The sequence below is a fragment of the Chelonoidis abingdonii genome, chromosome 9 (assembly GCF_003597395.2).
Source record: "Chelonoidis abingdonii isolate Lonesome George chromosome 9, CheloAbing_2.0, whole genome shotgun sequence".
NCBI classification, from domain to species: Eukaryota; Metazoa; Chordata; order Testudines; family Testudinidae; genus Chelonoidis; species Chelonoidis abingdonii.
The window spans coordinates 47,194,662-47,211,558 of record NC_133777.1 but is presented as its reverse complement, the minus strand read 5'-3'; the positions used below and the strand labels follow the sequence as shown (position 1 = coordinate 47,211,558).

Sequence of the window (16,897 nt, the reverse complement as noted above, 5' to 3'; positions counted from 1 at the left end):
TGATACATTCATGGGTTGAAGCATCTGTTGCTTCCTTAAGTAGCTGGACCTTAATTGCCCTCTGTGTAAATATTTATGCAATATTGCTATCCAATGGGGCAGTAACAATCCTTTTGGACATGATGGTTTGTTTTCTATGCTACCTGAGATTTCAGTAGGCTTTCTGCAGCTCTGCCCTTTTCTAGTCAACCAACCATCCTCTCTCCTTCCCCCACCTTTCTGGAAACTTGGGCAGCCAGCGGGAATCATAATATATTTCTATATTCCTTAAAGAAGCCCATTTCTGCAGGACAGCAGGCTATCTAGTTCAAAATTTGTACTATGCTGAGAGCAAGGCAGAATGGATACAGTGCCTTCTACTCTATGTAAGTGTTGAGGGGTTCTGAGACAAGGCTAGAAAGGAGCAAAAAAAGGAGGATGAATTGTATCTATACCCCAGGAGAGCGTTGTCTCAGTAGAGATGGATGGAGCAGTGTAATGGGGCTCTGAAACCATGAAAAGACCCCTCCGTTCTTTTTTTGGTGCTACTTTATCATCTATGGAGAAGAACCTTTTCTGCATGTTGTTTACATTAGAAATTCAAGTCCCAGCCTGCCCTCACTGGCAACTGGATAAGGAGTGAAGAGCAGCACAGGACAGGAAAAGCTGAGAGGCGAGGAGCCTGGCAGTTCACCGGCTGCTGGTCCTTCTCTGCGGTGCCTCCACCACTTGAACCCTGACGCCGTTAACCCCCCCCCCACACACACACACAGTAAGGGGTCAGGCAGCTCCTCGCGCTGAATGCCCTCCCCACACACACACAGGTGGGCACCCCACTGGTGGCCCGCCCTCAACAGTCCCTGGGTGCGTTAGATGCTCCTCAAGCAGCAGCCAGGAGCCAACCTGTAGCGCCCCCGTGTGCGAACTACCTGGCCCCTCCTCACCTGCCCCACGTGCAGCCCCGAGGCGGGGGGAGCCAGCCACAGCCAGGGCCTGCAGCGCCACCTGCTGCCTCGTAGGAGGAACGCACATGTCGCAGCCCGGGAAAGGCATGGGAGACACACCAGAGACAGCAGCACCAGGAAGATCGTCTGGAAATCTTCCCTCCTGCTCCCCTGCCTTTCCAGAAGGGGTGATGAGGCCGTTGCCTCTCTATTTCCTGGTGAAAGAGGTTGATCATCTGGGATTGGCTCGTTTGTCCCACAGCAGCCAATAGACATTGGTTTAGGGGGCGGGGGCGGGACTCCTCCATGCTATCGAATGGGCCGCCTCGCTTTCGGTTCCGTACGTCAAGGACGATCAGGTGAGACGGCGGCTGGTTAATTATTCATGATCCTCAGTACGCAAATGAGGGGGTGGGGCTCCGCTAGCGACCGCCATGGCGACGGGGGATGGGGGCGGTGGTGCGAGCCGGCCTCCCGGGACCCAGCCAGGAGCCAGCGCCGGGATGGTGAGGAGCCGCGCCCCTGGGCGGGAGCGGGGTCTGAGGGAAGTGTCCGCCCGGGGGCTCCCCTGCCACCGCCCTTACCGACCGCGCGGGGCGGCCCCGCTTTCCTCCCCTCGCTGACCCGAGGCGCCGAGGCTGCGAGCAGAGCCGGGCCCGCGCACAGGCAGCCGCGTGGGTCCCTTGTGGGCGTCACGGACTCGTGTCTACCCTTGGGAGCAGGGTTCGTCCGGCTCGGCCAGCGCGTCTGATCCCGCCAAGTCCCCGTGTCGGGGTGTCTGCCCGCCCCGGGATATTCGGCTTCTCCCGATCGAACGTGGCTGCTAGGGCGCTAATGGAGAGACTGGCTCGTTGCAGGGCCTTATTTGTGCTGTCGCTAGTGCCAGCAACTCAGCGGGCTCCGTCTCTGCGTAGGCCTAGAGAGATTAGACTTTTGTCCGTAAACGTGAGATTCCCTTACAAATACTTCAGTCAATAATAGCGAAACTTACCCATAGGCAAAGTAGGGAAAACACTGCTCCAGAACACGAGCTTGGTTTAAGAATATTTACGTTGTATGTTTTTTGTTAAAAAAATTAAAGCTTTATATCTCATTCTCTACTGTCATTAAGTAATAATTGTGTGACCTCCCCCCAGTAACTTCCAACAATGGTGAAAATTTAAACAGACGGAAAATGGGGGGAGGGGAATGCTTTAAAATAACTATATTAGCCATCAAAATTTATTTTAAAAAATCAGTTTATCCCAAGCCTGTTCACATGCATAAAGGTATTCACGTGTGTGCTTGCAGAGCTAGTATCAAAAACCACAGTTGTATCAAGAATTAGTGTTATCTCCCTGCCAAAACTCATAGTTACTGTATGTTTTTATTCATTAGTCCAGCAGTTCTCAACCTTGGGTCTGTGGTCCCCTGGGGATCGGTGAGCCCTTTCAAGGGGCTGTGGGGCCCCAGGCTGAAGCCCCAATTCCAGGTGCCCCTTGCAGGACTGAAGCCCTGATCCCGGTGCCCCCTGTGGGTCCGAACCTGGGAGGCGTGGGGCTGAAGCCCTATTCATGGCATCTCCGGCAGGCTGAAGCTGGGAGGTATGGAGCTAATGTCCTGATTCCCGGTGCCCCCCACAGGACTGAAGCTGGGAGGTGTGGGGCTGAAGCCCCGATTCCTGGTGCCCCCTGTGGGGCTGAAACCCCAGTTCCTGGTGCCCCCTGCAGGGCTGAATCTGGGAGGTGTAGGGCTGAAGCCCTGATTCCCAACACCCCTTGTGGGGCTGAAGCCAGGAGGTGTGGTGCTGAATCCCAGAACCCCGAGCCCTGGTACTCCCTGTGAGGCAAAAGCCCTGAGCCCATGGGCAGAGTTGGGGGACATGGAGGGCATTTCCCCTTAAAAAGAACTGCAGCGCAAGAGCATGGCAGTCCCACAGGCAGCTCCACATCTCCACACCATCTTCTCTCTTGGTCAAGTCAGAGGTGGGAAGCCAGAGCTAGGCAGTGGGGGGGCAGCTGCTGCTCTGGCTGATGCCATGGAGCAGGCAGTGGCAGCCTTCCCTGCTCTCCTGCTGATGCCCTGGGTTGAAGCTGCTCCTCAGCTCCAAGCCCCCTTTGCTCCCACAGAGGCAACCAGTAAGAGTTCACTGGATAGGAAGACCTGACTCTGTAGCTGGCAGACTCCTCCGGGAACAAGGACTGCCGGGGAGTCCTCCCAGTATATAGCCCCTAATACCCCTCTCTGTACACCCTGAGCTACCCTCTTGCCCGCACACAGCCCCTAGCCACCTGCCTCCCTGCACCCACAGCTACCCTCTGTGTTCACATAGCCCCAGCTACCTCTTGTTTGCACACAGCCCATAGCTGTGGGGTAGCTTAGTGGTTTGAGCATTGGTTTGCTAAACCCACTGTTGTGAGTTCAATCCTTGAGGGGGCCATGTAGGGATCTGGGGCAAAAATCTGTCTAGGGATTGGTCCTCCCTGCACCCTAAGCTATTTTAAACTTTTTGACCTAAGCCCTCCACTTTTGAGTTGTAATTTTTGGGTTGTATGCTCCTCCCCACCTCCCAAACCTAGACAGGCTGGGTAGCCTGCTGAGGTGAGTCAGGGAGTGGAGGTGGTGTTACCTCCCTGGACCCCACCATGTGGAGGTGGCTTGATCCTTTCTGGCCCCTGCTCACCCAAAATAGAAGTCAAACTACACCTATGCCCAAGGCCCCTGCCCTGAGTTCCCTCTGCCCGCACTGGGCCTTGGAGTTTCTGTCGAGGGGGGCCTCAAAGAGAAAAAGGTTGAGAACCCCTGCATTAGTCAGTTCATAAGAATGGCTCTACTGGGTCCTTTAATATGCTAGGATATGCATCATCTGGATTGTCTGATTTATATGTGTCACATTTTCCAAGTATTTCTCTAGTTGCTTTTTATTAAGTTATTTTTGCAAAGTTTTCTTTTTGTTGCGAACTCTTATGATTTTTGTCACACAAATCACAATATTTGGTGTTTTTCCTTAAGGCCCTGGTCTTGGAGTTATATGATTACATGAGAATCTCACCTTTGCTTTGTATATGTTCTATGAGCTTAGCTTTCTTATCAAGGTGAGGATAAGCTTGAAAAGACTAAAAAACCCCAAATTGGCTTTAAAAATCATGAGATTTAAAAAATCTCATGATTTTTGAATGGTTGGGTTGTCTGCACTGCAATTGTGAGATCCCTTTTTCGATATTTTTTGTTGAAGACAGATTTACAAGGAAGCTCATTATCACAGCCGTACGAGTTGTCTTTAATTTAACATCTCCAGTCCCCTCCCAAAAATCTCATGTATTGATGGACCATCTTTCTTTCTGTTCCACACTTCTCCCATCTTTCCAGTTTCATAGCAGGCACAGGGCCTGAAAGAGAGTAAGGTTTCCCCCTTTCAGCTGTGTTGAATTGCTATGGCAAGAGGTTGCTGTTGTCGTTGAGTATGTTGTTATAGCAATGGGTTCCCTAGAAATACTGAAGGTAACTGCAGACACCTTGAACAGCATCTGTCTGTCCTTGTATATTAGTGATGCTGGCTGACCTACTCTGCCCTTGCTTGTTTTCTCTCCAGCAGGCCCAGATGGAGAACAAGAGAACAAACAGGGAGAGTGATGCAATGGAAAAAAGGGGCCCATATATCATGACCAAAGCTTCCTCCATTCATGCCAAACTGCGTAAGTAATGGCCTGGGCTGCCATAGAGTCCCCATCTCCCTAGCAAGTTCCCATCTGAGGGTCAGAGGAGGGTAGTGAACCATTAACCTGGAGGTGAAATGCTCCAACTCAGCCCAGGTCAGTAGTGACTGTAAATTGTACCGTCTGTGTGAAATGAGTTGAACTGAAAATTAATCCAGGTTTAGTGGGGACTGGAGATAGGGAATGCTTGGTGGAGGGCTCTTGACTCTGGAACTTGCTTCACCACCACTCACCCACCCCGGTCTGATGTTTTCTCAGGCCTTCTATTAAGCCCTGAAGGCAAATCTGTTTCAACACGCTTTTGTAGAGGTGGGGGATCTTTTTGAGGGCAACATGTAGATTAATGGCAGTTGATGCCTCTAATGTTGGCATTAGTCAGCAAGTCATGTGTTTTAATATTGTTCAGCAGCAAAGCATGTGTGACTGGCAGGGGAAACGGGGCTTTTAAATTAAACAAATGGAAGACACCGCAGTGTGCGGCTGACCACATGGATAACAAAATCAACTGCCTCTTTCAATCAACGTGATAGGAATTGACATGTTGGAATTGAGTTTCTGTACCATATACTGCATGTGAAAGGCATGGTAAAGCAGCTGCACTCTTGTTAGCGATGACTTATGACAACTTGCCCCAGGAGTATGGGTCAGTTGGGTTCAGGGTTGTAAGTATCCTTGTTTGGGTTTCAGAGAAGCATCGAGAAATGGCGAAGGCGGTGCTGCGGAGGAAAGGCATCCTGGGGGCAACTGTTCAACAGCAACCAAAGCCAGCAGCAAAGAGGTTTGAGCCCATTTCTTTTCACTGTTGACAAGCTGTATTTTCAAATATGTATTTGAGAGACTGGGTAGCTCAGAGGATTAGGAGCAGGATATTGGGCCTTTGACCTCTAGGTCACTTGTTCTAATTCAGCTCAGGTGTGTAATGACTGATAGGTGAGCAGTATATGTGAAATGAGTTAGTGTCTCCAGTCAGTTCCCAGTGTGTGTATTCACATCCCAAACCAGTGATCACCGTTCACACTAATTGTGTGCTGCCCCATCCCTTCCTCTCCCCACCCCCTTGTTGACAGCCTCAGCTAAGAGGCAAATGACTGCCTGAACTGCCTTCATGCTCCTAGAGGTGGTCCCTCCTGGTCAGGCATGAGGCTCATTGGCAAGGGGCAGCATAAGGAAGCTTGTGATGCTACTGCCTATGATGTAACTGTTCTGTGGCTAAACAGAGGACATCACTCTCTAGAACAACTCAACTGGTGGGTTGCAATCCCCATGGGATCACAAAAATCCATCAGCTGAAAACTTGATTACAATCTTAGGCAAAGAAAATGTCACTTCCCTCACTCCCTGCGCACCCTTATTCTTCCTGTTAGCCTCTTAAAAAACAACACACAAATTATATAGGCTTCTAATTGTTAGCATTGATACATGTATTGTAAAAGGAAGAGTGAAAAAGCAGGCCATGAAAATTATTGACTTTGAATGAGGAATTGCCAACAGTTGGGAAATGCTGCCATAGAGCTGTCAGTCCAGCACATTCACAAACATTAAATCCTTTTAACAAGATACGTATTTCTCCTCTCAGTCCGGGCAATAGTCTGGCTTTGAGGAATTAATCAGCTAAATTTATTGCAGCACGTGGAATTGGAGAGGGAGTTAATTTCTAGCTGCTATGGCCCATAGTGGCTGTGAGTCTGTCTTCTTGAGATTAGCAATCCTTAGGCCATGGTTAGTCAATTATTTTTTGTCAAGGTCCAAATTTCTTGGTCAAGGTCCAGACTCCAGAGAAGAAAATAATGATAATAAGTAAATAAAAATATTTCGGGGTCTGTTCAAAAGCATCCGGTGGTCCAGATTTGGCTTGTGATCCAACTACTGACTACCCCTGACCTAGGCAGCAAAGTGAGAGAGGACATCTCTAGTGTCCACTCTAGTGTACCTCCTGTCCTGTGTTCTTAGCCTGGCAGACAGTCAGATCTGTGATCACACTTCCCCATCTAGATGTCTGTTGCAGGCTCATTTGTGCACCTCTCTCCAGGTCACTGAAGTTTAACAAGGGCTATGCTGCTCTCAGCCAGACAGCGGATGAGAACCTGGTGTCCCTTGATTCAGACAGGTGAGAGCTTTGTGTGTGACAGTGACTTGGTGCTTTGAGGTAGGTGTACTCTGGTACTGAGTGGTGCCCGCTTGGTGGATCTGAGCTCCTGCATAGCACCACTTTGTTCAAGACACAAGTTACTAACTGACTAAGCTATGCTAGCCTCTATTTATATGGAGATTCCTTTTTGAAGGGAGAGACGTCCACTTACGTTAAGGGAGCTGACCTGGGGCTGTAAAGTAAAGGGAAGTGGCTGACTTCCCACCTTTGTGATTGATCTGCTTGCCTCCAGCAGTACAACCCCAAGGGAGTTGGACTTGTTAACAGCCTGAGGGTATGGCTACACTGGCACTTTACAGTGCTGCAACTTTTGCGCTTAGGGGTGTGAAAAAACACCCGAGTTGCAAATTATATTCCTATATTTGTGGGACTGATGCCTTGCTGACCCGTAATCTAGGCTCATGTGGGCACCTGCGGGAGAGGGTGATGCAGGACCTTCTTTACATTTGCACTGCTAATGAGTGTTTCAGCAGGGACCTCAGTGTCAGCATAGTCCTGCTGAAACACTCATTAGCAGTGCAAATGTAAAGAGCCATTCTCCACTCCTTCACTTCAAAGATACCCTTATCTGCTTGCTGGGCAGGGAAGGAGGTCCTATGCTCTACCAGACTCCATGCACACCCCACTGACTGAGAGCTGATGCAGCAGTGGATGCGCTTCACACATTCTCTTGATTACCTGACTGTTGCATTCTTCTCTTAGTGATGGGGAGCTGGAGTCAAGATGTTCCTCCGGTTACTCCTCTGCAGAGGCAAGTCCAGAGTGTTTTGTTTTATTGTATCTCACACCCCCATATGATTCACATGGATCCATTCTCATTCTGCCCCACCCCTAATGATCCCCTTTGTCCAGTTGCCATGTACTTGATGGCAAAGAGTTCAGTATGTGGAGGGTAATTTACTTTACTCCTTAAAGCTGTTTGTGGACTTCACTGAGCTTGGACAGTTAACTAGACTGGCTAGTTTCAAATTTCCCATTCCCCTGCCATAGCATAATGCTATTCTGGTGTCCAACGCTGCAAAGGATGCTTAGTTCTCCTCCCTCAACCCCAAAACAAATCAACCAGTTTTATTTGATACTGCTAAAAATTCCTATCCCTTTCCTATTCAAGTATGTAAACCCTGTCTCTTTCCAGACCCTGAAGCAGTTTGTCCCAGGCTTAACTTTGTAAAGGACTTTGAGTGGCAACCCTAACACCGATCTGTGTAGTGTTCATCAGTGTCTGCAGTCCAAGAATTAAAGCTCTTTCCTCCAGTGTGCACCTTCTCTGCTCAGCTGGTGTTGCTTCCTCTGTGGAAAGCTGCTGGCTGGGAGCTGGGGATCAGGGGCAATGCAGGACACTTGGGACTCTTCGAGTTTAAATCAGTATTTTATTTTATTTTTTGCTTAGACTTGATCTTAGTTTTGAAAGTTCCTTTCAGTTTAGATCAACCCTCTCAGCCCTCTAACCGGACCATCTTGATTGCTTGGCTCCTGAGGGGGGTGTGTGTAATAAAAATGCAAGTGAAATTAACTTGCACACTACAACCCCAACCAGGAGAGGGTATGATAGACATCACATAGTACAGGGAACATCTTTTCATTGGAGGTGAAGCAGTGGAGGGCTTTAGTGTTCCCAACTGACTGACATGCTTCAGGAGTTCTTATCTCTTCTGTCGCCCACTCAGCAGGTGAACCAGGATCTAAGCCGTCAGCTTCTGCAGGACGGGTACCACCTAGATGAGATCCCGGACGATGAGGACCTAGATCTCATTCCCCCAAAACCTGTTGCCTCCTCACCTTGTCCCTGTTGCTTCGGGGAGTCTCTCTCCTGCACAATCCAGTAGGCACTGCTCATCCGGGGCTGCACACTACAAGTCAAGGGCCAGCACTTTCTACCGTGTTTCTTAGTACATTAGTATGCCTGATAGAGGCAACTACATTCAGCATTGAACACTGGCAGAAACTGAAATGGGCTCAGTGACTGAAGAACTGGACGCTGCCACTGCTGCAGTTATTGGCACCTGCTCAAGTTGAGCAGCAACAGTTGATTATCCCAAAGCTACTTTTTGTTACATATAGTGATATAATATATAGCTGTTATGTGTAGCTGTTCAGGTTGCCTGAACGTGGAAAGTGTTGGAGTGTGGAAAGATGCTTCATGCTGGCTGGGGGAGGAGGGAGAAGAGAGAACATGTGCGTACTCTCACTCTTACAGGAGAACTCCAAAGCTGTTTGTAAAGGTGAACAGCAAAGGTCTCAAGTCAGTAACCTAACAAGCTAGAGAAATGCAAATGAAGGCACTTGAGTCTGCAAACAGTCATTCCTTTTCCTCTTGTGCCAAGGCTGAGGTTCGGGATCTGGTGCTGCCTTGGGTGGTTGCCACATCCTTACAGACTCTGAACTCAGGATCTAGCAGGTAAGCAGAGAAGAAAGGAACTTCTATTTCCCCAGTGTTGAAACAAGCTACTTGAAAGGCTCTTGAATACTCTGATCCAGTCTGCTCACACGTTTTGTTAATCCTGTGGGATTTCAAAGGATTTGCTTTCATTCTTTGGGGTTCATCTCATTAACTGGTTGTTTTTATTTTTTTTAAAAAAACCCACCACCACAACAAAACCTTTGTCATGGGGCTTTCAAGGTGGTTAGAGATCCTGGATGGTACCATTACAGCTGCAGCACTACAGTTTCTGAGTGTATCTCATAAGCAACTTCAGGCCCTGGCCTTTAATCTCCACTTCTGTGGAGGTGACCTAACAAACTGTCTGCATTTATTTATTTATTTATTTATTTTTCTTTGGTGTATTCACAAGTCCTGGCTTGAAGTCTGCAGGGCCCCTCTGGGACAGAGAGGTTGAGGTAGGCTAGCTGAGATGGAATTCCTCTGGGAAACAGCAGAGGTTAATGAAGGAGGAGGGCTGCCTGATAAGTGTCTAGTTAGATTAATGGATGTAATGGCATCTATAATTGCTCTGGGTTTGCTTTGAACTAAATCTATACATAGTGATCAAAACCAAAGCTTGCTGCTCCTTTTGAATACCAGGGCAGGCACTGTGAAGTGACTGGGTGTGGTGATGAGGGTCAAGGCAGGTGTGGGCAGGGTCTTGAGCTCCTTTATTTGAGAGGCTGTTTGCTAAAGATTGCCATGTTGCCTACTGAGAGCACTCTACATTCCATGCATCTGATGTGATTAATCAGGTGACTGGCTTCTAGTTGTCTGACTGGACCACTGGCACACCATATTATATAGAAACCCTGCTAACATCTCTTGTAGGACATGTCAATTTCTGTTTATTAGTGGGTTTTAGGGGCTTCTGACTAGGTCATAGTAGTTTTACTCTGGGTTTACTCTGCCATGGAAGGTCTGAACTTAGGAGTGAGAAGTTTGTGTGAATTTGGCTGATAACTTTTAAGTTACAAAAATACAAAATCAGGCTGAGTCTTGTGCTGCTCTTACTCATGCTGTCGACTGTGAATCTCTGCATCATGGCATACTGTCAGGATTGCTTCCTGTCATGTTTTGTGGGGTTTTTTTTTTTTTTTTTTTTGGTGACCCAATCCCAAATATGGTGGGCTTTGGACAGTCCTGAAATATATCTATTGTGCTGATGTGATCTCTTAAAGCATTATGATACAATGAACTGACTTCCTCTAAAAGGACAAAATTCATAAAGATGGATTTGGTCTTTACCCTAAAAATGAAGGAAGTTTCTTTTAAAAAACAAACAAACAAACAAAAAAACCTGCATCAAAGTAGCTTGAGGATTCTGAGCCTCCTCCCACAATCCTCAGCGTTAGTTAGTTTAAATTCCATTGTTAATTCTTTGCCCTCCAGAACAGGAATAGCAACCAAAACTGTGACTTCCCTGCCATTGACTTACTGTGCACACGAACAGTAATTCTTAGTAGTAGATTGTTTTATGTAGCGATTATGATGGTATGGAAACACTTGAAGGGCTGTTTGGTTGATATTTAGATGTTTATTTTTTTCTGCTAGTCAGATGTTCACTGACTGGCAGTGAGGTTTTGAGCTCTGGAGTGTAGTCTCTGTACCACCGCTGTCCTAGCCCTGTCCTTTACACTGTGTCTTCATTAGTATTCAGCTGTGTGCAGTGATTGAGCATTCTTGTCCAGAATATGGTGTCATGGCCAGAGGAGGGAGCAATTTCCAAGTTACTGTTGCCTTTTGGTCATTATGTATATCCTGGGGACTGAGCATAGTCTGACACTAATGCTGCAGCCTAGAGGGGATGCTGGCTTGGATGCCAGAATTACTCCTGGATGTAATAGGGGTCTCAAGGACAGGAAGTCTTGATGCTAAAATCTGGGATGGCACGTCACCAACTGTTGAGGCTCCTCTCTCTGCTGGCTGAAGCTGATTTAATTTATTTGTGAAGTGTGTTGAGTTCCCTCCCCTTGTGACCTTTTTTCAGCTGGATGGTCCCAGACCAGTGCACTTGAGCCCATTCCGTTGACATCTCCTCGAGGAGAGGGTTGTTCTGTAAGTACCTGTATGGGCTGGGCCTAGAAGTTGGCTGACTCTGGCTGCTTTCAGTGGCACTTTCCTGATCCCAACAGCTGAATAAATGAGCTTGGATTTCACGGCACCTCTAAATCTGTGGGCCACACCAAGTGTGCTGCCTTACTTAGGGCTATATGTTGCACCCAAGTCCATGTCTGGTGGACAGCAGTGAAAAGGTTATGGAGGGTTTACTTCCCCACCAGCACCGGTGCACTCACATTAGTAGTGGCCCAAAAGGTTTGGCTGCTTGGTTCTGTGCTTAACTTCCTACTTGCCTTTCACTTGTTAAAACAGGGAGTTGGAATATGATGCTGTACCCTTTCCTGCTAAATCTCAGGGCCTTTGTTTCAGATCCTGTTGCTGTGGAAAATACTCTCCCAGTCAATTGCAGGGAGCTGTTTTAGCTAAAAGTTAATCTCTGTTCTAGTCTAATGTTCTTTAATGGTGCTTGTTCAACTACCAAGACAATACAAGAGCGTTGTGGCTATGTAGGTTTTAGTCCAGAACCTCTAGGTTAAGTAGTGAGCAGATCATTGTGTGGGGGGGTTTGGGGCAATGACAGAAGACAAGGAGGGTGGGGGGGGGGGTGTCTCTGACATGAAGTTAAAAAGCTGCCTTAAATCAGTCTCGCTGTGATATGCAGAGGACAACCAGCTTCTAAAGAAATCTAACGTCTTAAGTATTGCTACAGAGAACTACGACAAAGTTTTATACATTCCTGCTCAAGGGAAGTTTTGTTTATAATAAACTTGATCGTGTGTTACACAAGCGGTGTGTTTTGCCGTAGTTGGGAGCAATCACACATGCTGCTTGGTGCAACTGAAAGAGTTGCTGGTTGACTTTAGAGAACTGGCAGAATTCAGCGAGGCTTAGGTCTCCTGGAAGCTATTTGTGACTGGCCTAAGCAAGGAGTGGGTCGGGGACTGCTCAGAGCTTTGATCCTGGGTGAGGGAATACCCTCCTCCCCTGCAGGGTCACAGGCACATTTTGGTTATCTTCCTAATACCCCTTTTGAAATGAAGTGCAGACAGTGCCCAGGACTGTCTTCTGCAGTGACTCTTTATTTATTCCTCTTTGTTACAAAATTCCAGTCCATGAATATACCTTAGCTATTAACATACATACCATGCTACAAGGTTCTTTGTCACTGCTACCCCAGCCGTACCACCCTGCTAAATGAATTTATAGCTCTTGGGAGAGCAGCATATGGTGCACAAGTCAAACCAGCACAGCCACGTGTGTGGGAAGAAAAGTCTCACTCATCACTGGTTCATAAATACAGGTTATATGCCTAAGGCTGGTTCCTCCTTGGGTTCAGTTCTTGCTGCAGCTTTCCTTCCCCACCCCTGCAGAGCCTATTCAATCCTTCCAGAATGAATCCAGTTAAGAGCTCAGGTTCATTGTACAACAAACACTGTGCTCCCCTCTCAACACAGGAATTGCCTAAAATATTACGTCAAATTAGGAGTTTTTCTTTAAAGCCAAACAAAGAGGGGATTATTCCACTGGAGTGGAGTCTGATGCTGTGTAATTCTGACTAAGTCCTGAGGAAGTACGTATCAGATTAATCTAGGTTCAGTGACAGATGAACCCCCCGCTCTCCACAGAACAAGGAACTGAAGAGGAACAGAGCCCTGGCTGAGTCTCCATGGTTAAAAGATTGAAATGAGCAACAGGCAGGTGAAAGAACAAGGATTAACTCCACCCATGGAAGTGTCTTACCCTATGAGCCTGGCTGCTGCAGCCTGTGTGTTCCCAGCAGATCATTCTGGGGTTGGAAAACTGAAGTGAATTCTTTAATACTGATGTCACTGTGCTGCTGCCTGACCTAGTCACCACACTGGGACCAAAGACAGTTCAAGGGCTACACATTAGGACTGCCATTAAGATGTGAACAAATCAAGCCTCAACTACCCTTAACATTAGCACCATGAGTAGGTGCACATCTCTTCTCTTGTGGAATGTTGCAACCAGGTTGCTTCCCACCAAAAATGCCAGCAACTGTCATCTGCAAGCTTAAGCCAACTGCCCCTGTAGGGATGACCTCTCCTGTTAGACTATAACACAACAGTCAATATCTATAGCTGTAGGCACATTGAAATAGCACCAGGCTTAGATAGTGTCACAGTCTTGCTGGGACAGAGTAATGGGCTGTAGAAAGCCTGGTCCTATATAACTGATAGCACTAGCCTGTGACTATGGGAGTTACAACCAAATGAAATCTAACAAGAGCAACCTGTTGGATTCAGCAAATTGAACTAACCACCCTTTAAGCTTCCCCCTTCAGAACTAGGTCCAGCAATCTAAACACAGTTCTAGTGCAGCAGAGCTAGTGGGGATTAGTCTGGCTGAGAGGAAGGGGGACAGCTAAGGCTGTTTCCCCCTGACGGGCAAGGATAATACTTTACTCATATAGCACATTCCAGCCAAGGAGCTCCAAGCACTTCAAACATTCATCCATGCAGCCTCAACACCCCCGTGAGGTAGATCAGTCAGTCTCATTTTGCAGGGTATGGGATGGAGGTACAGAAGTTAAGTGACTTGCTTCTGCCTCGCTGTAGAATTGTCAGCAGGAAAACTCAGGAGCTCTGATGCTGACCATTGCTCTTAATTCCTAGCCCCCACAGCCTCTGCATCCAACTAGTCTGAGATGCCTGCTTCAGGACAGGATAGACCCTTACCAGTCTACACAGTTCACCCCCTCTGCTGTCTTGCTTTAAGGAATTTGCCTTGCTGGGGCAGAATTTGGAGGGGAGGAGGAGTCTCCCAGCCTCCTCTCTTTTTGTTGTTATGAAGATAGCAAGTTTAAGCCCAAGGCAATTCTGTGGTCAGTGGCGGAGGAAGGCAACAAATGAAGAGTCTGGCTGATTCAGCACAGCTCAGGATTGCACACACCCTCCCTTTCTCTAATTGCCAAAAACACATTTGGTCACTTCTGGCCCTCTATCAGCCTTACTCCACTTGACTCTCCTCCACACTCTACCCATAGGAGAAGTGTCTAATTTGCACATACACACAATGGAATAACTATCGTCTTCTTTGGAAGAGCAGCTGCAGAGTGTCTAATACCCATCTCCAGACTAGGGCTTTAGGCCAAAGATCAGGGGGCTCAGTAAAGTGGGCATATGGGAGAGAGGGTTTGCTGGCTGAGGGGTTTACAGATGCACTTGCTGTTCATGAAAATGAGTCAATAATGCTAGCAGGTGGCAGGCAGAGAGGAGACTTGGACAAGCCCCAGATTCAATCCCAACTGTCAGCCTAGCTGCTGCAGGAAATGCTTTGGACAGATTGGGGTGAGAGCCACACAAGTTCTCCATTATACCTAGCACCTATTTCAAATACAATGTGTCCATAAGAGACAGCAAGATGATCAAGGCCACTTGAGATGCTCCAATGAACTCCGTTGAAAGGGTCCATCTCTCCCCTGCACAGCACAGGGATCTGCTTATGGCTGGGGAATATCCTACTCCCATCTAATAGCATGACTCAAGAGTGCCATCTTACCCTAAGTCTGCGTCCACTGCTAACCCTTCACGGGGCTTGAAACTGCATCACTAGGGATGGAAATTGACAAGCTAGGAGAAAAAGCACTGAGAGTTTCCTGCAACAACCAAACAATCTTATTCTATAGGTTCCCCCCAGACAGGTGGGCACAGCATCCCTCGAGCAGGAACTCACCAGCGTTCCCTTGCAGTACTGTGCTTTCCAGTTGTGGTAAGAGTCCCTTTCGGAGCTATCTTACCACCATACAAATCCCAGCCACATCCTCCCCCTCCCCCCCCATTCCAGCTACAACTCCATGGCCCACTTGAGACCAAAAGGACAGATATCACAGTGCAGGTAATGCTCTGCTGGCACTACAGGATGCACTATGTTAAGAGAAACTCACCTACTACTCTCCGTATCCACTTGGAGCAGATATGAGAGCAGCTGCCTCTACAGTGTTACATAATGGGAGAGGGAAAGGTAATGGACTCTTCCTCCCAGCACTTCATTTAATGCTGGGAGCTGAAGAAAGGCAAGGCAGGGGATGGGAGTTGGAGTTGCTGCTTCTACAGATTGGGACCCTGCTGCTTTAGGTTTGGACACAATGGTGTGTGGGCAAATTTCAGGTTAACCCATCACGTGCAAGTCTAGTTTGCACAGGCCAGTTTCTATCTATTCTAAGTGGAGTCACAGCAGGGTAGGTGCCAAGTGTCCCAGGCTAGAGGAGGCAGCAGGCTCGGAAAAGCAGCATTCCATCTAGGGAGGACAGGTGCAGGGAGACGCTCTCATTGGCAGAGATGAAGAGCACTGAGCCCCGGCGCAGGGTCATTTCAGAAATGGCAGCGGTGGAGGTGCCCACGGCCGTGCCCTGGATCACCAGCAGGATACTGGCAGAGTCGATGGCTGAGATGAGGTACAGCTTAATAGAGGAGGGAATCTGCAAAGGAAACATTTGCCATGGAAACAAAGTCTGGCTCAAATTCCTATCCAAGTTTCTGCCTCCTCAAGGACGCAGGAGGCACTTGCATTCATATCTCAGACGACCCATGGCACAGCGACTTAACTCTGGAGCCTGCCTCTGCTCACAGCAGCCCAAGCCCCATGAAACCTGGGAGATCACAGCATGACTCAGAGCGGCCAAACTCCAGGTGTTGGGAGTCAGTCTCTAGCTCCTTCACCACCACCCTGTTGAGAGGTGAGCAGCCAATGATTGTGCAACAATGCCTGTGCAGCTGAGACAGCACCAGGAGAGGGAGGGAGACAAGTGAATGGTAGAACACAGCAGGAAGAGGGAAAACCCAACAGCAGTGCTGCCTTACATCACCTCCCTCAACTGCAAACATGAGGCCTGGCTAAACACCCCCAGATCTCAGCTCTGTGTGGCATTCTAGCTCTGACACCATGCCGAGCACTGAGCAAAGAGAGATGCTTGCTTTGTTTAGCACATCCTAGCGCTGCTCAGACTGGGGCTTGGCTTCCCCCTCTGGCTGCAGCTTTCAGGCCCGGGCAGAAGAGCTGATAACAGGCTCACCTCTTCCCTGGGTCACATATCTCCCCCAGCTCTGCATTCAAAGTGAAACGAAATGTACCAGCAGCAGAACAGGGGAGGGTGAAATGGAGCAGGACCCAGAGGCACAGAAAGCAAAGCTCACTGGAGGACATGGGACACTCTGGCTTCAGGGGGCAGGCGGGGCAGACACACTCCATCAGCTGTCCCAGAGCCAGCTAGCTAAGGCCAGTGATACTCAGGAGCTGCAAGTGGCTCTTTCACATATCTCCTGGGGCTCTTTGCAGGGCTTGATATTAAAACACTAATTTAATTATTAGCCAGTCTAAGTTAACAACCAATCAGGATGCTTTTACTATGATATTAACCAATTAAGTTATCAACTTGCATTAAATTATTAACTTATTTGCTGAGAGAATAATCTCTGTCTCTCTCTGAAAAAACCCAAAACCCCTAAATATTTCCCATCATACTGTTTAAATAGGACTATAGAGTATTATAGCCAGCTACGACTATGGCTCTTTTGGGTAAAGTTGGTCGCTAATGGGCCTGAATCACTGAGGTCTGAGTATCATTGCTCCCCTAATCCCATTACCTTATGAGCTCAGAGTCACAGTGTGGTTTGTCCCAGTTCAG

At 48.1% G+C, this 16,897-nt stretch overlaps 2 protein-coding genes across 6 annotated transcripts in view; one reads left to right on the top strand and one right to left on the bottom strand.

The window, feature by feature from the left end:
• Positions 1-1,292: 1,292 nt before the first annotated feature.
• On the top strand, positions 1,293-12,036 carry FAM219B (family with sequence similarity 219 member B). Of its 4 annotated transcripts, XR_004376423.2 has the most exons (7): positions 1,338-1,429; positions 4,495-4,597; positions 5,306-5,396; positions 6,648-6,725; positions 7,470-7,518; positions 8,435-9,165; positions 11,180-12,036. XR_004376423.2 is itself a non-coding variant. In XM_032799851.2 (6 exons), the coding sequence occupies exons 1-6, from the start codon at positions 1,358-1,360 to the stop codon at positions 8,591-8,593; spliced, it is 549 nt and encodes a 182-aa protein (XP_032655742.1). In that variant the 5' UTR covers positions 1,293-1,357; the 3' UTR covers positions 8,594-12,036. The 4 variants fall into 4 exon arrangements, 3 of the variants coding, with proteins under 3 accessions (XP_032655742.1, XP_032655741.1, XP_032655743.1); XM_032799851.2 differs by having other exon boundaries at positions 1,293-1,429; positions 8,438-12,036; XM_032799850.2 differs by having other exon boundaries at positions 8,435-12,036.
• Positions 9,195-16,897, bottom strand: part of MPI (mannose phosphate isomerase) — a 21,047-nt gene continuing 13,344 nt past the window's right edge. The window contains exon 8 of one of the 2 annotated variants that reach the window (XM_032799849.2): positions 9,195-9,268. In XM_032799849.2, the coding sequence (XP_032655740.1) occupies positions 9,263-9,268 (6 nt within the window). In that variant the 3' untranslated portion in view covers positions 9,195-9,262. Of the gene's footprint in view, positions 9,269-12,309; positions 15,692-16,897 lie in introns of those variants that run through there. The other variant, XM_032799848.2, reaches the window with a different exon arrangement.

Excerpts from the sequence above, each read along its gene's own strand:
- FAM219B (XM_032799850.2), top strand. The coding sequence starts at position 1,358 with ATGGCGACGGGGGATGGGGGCGGTGGTGCGAGCCGGCCTCCCGGGACC. Across the intron at positions 4,598-5,305 it reads CTCCATTCATGCCAAACTGC|AGAAGCATCGAGAAATGGCG; the intron begins GTAAGTAATGGC and ends TTTGGGTTTCAG. Across the intron at positions 6,726-7,469 it reads GTGTCCCTTGATTCAGACAG|TGATGGGGAGCTGGAGTCAA; the intron begins GTGAGAGCTTTG and ends TTCTTCTCTTAG.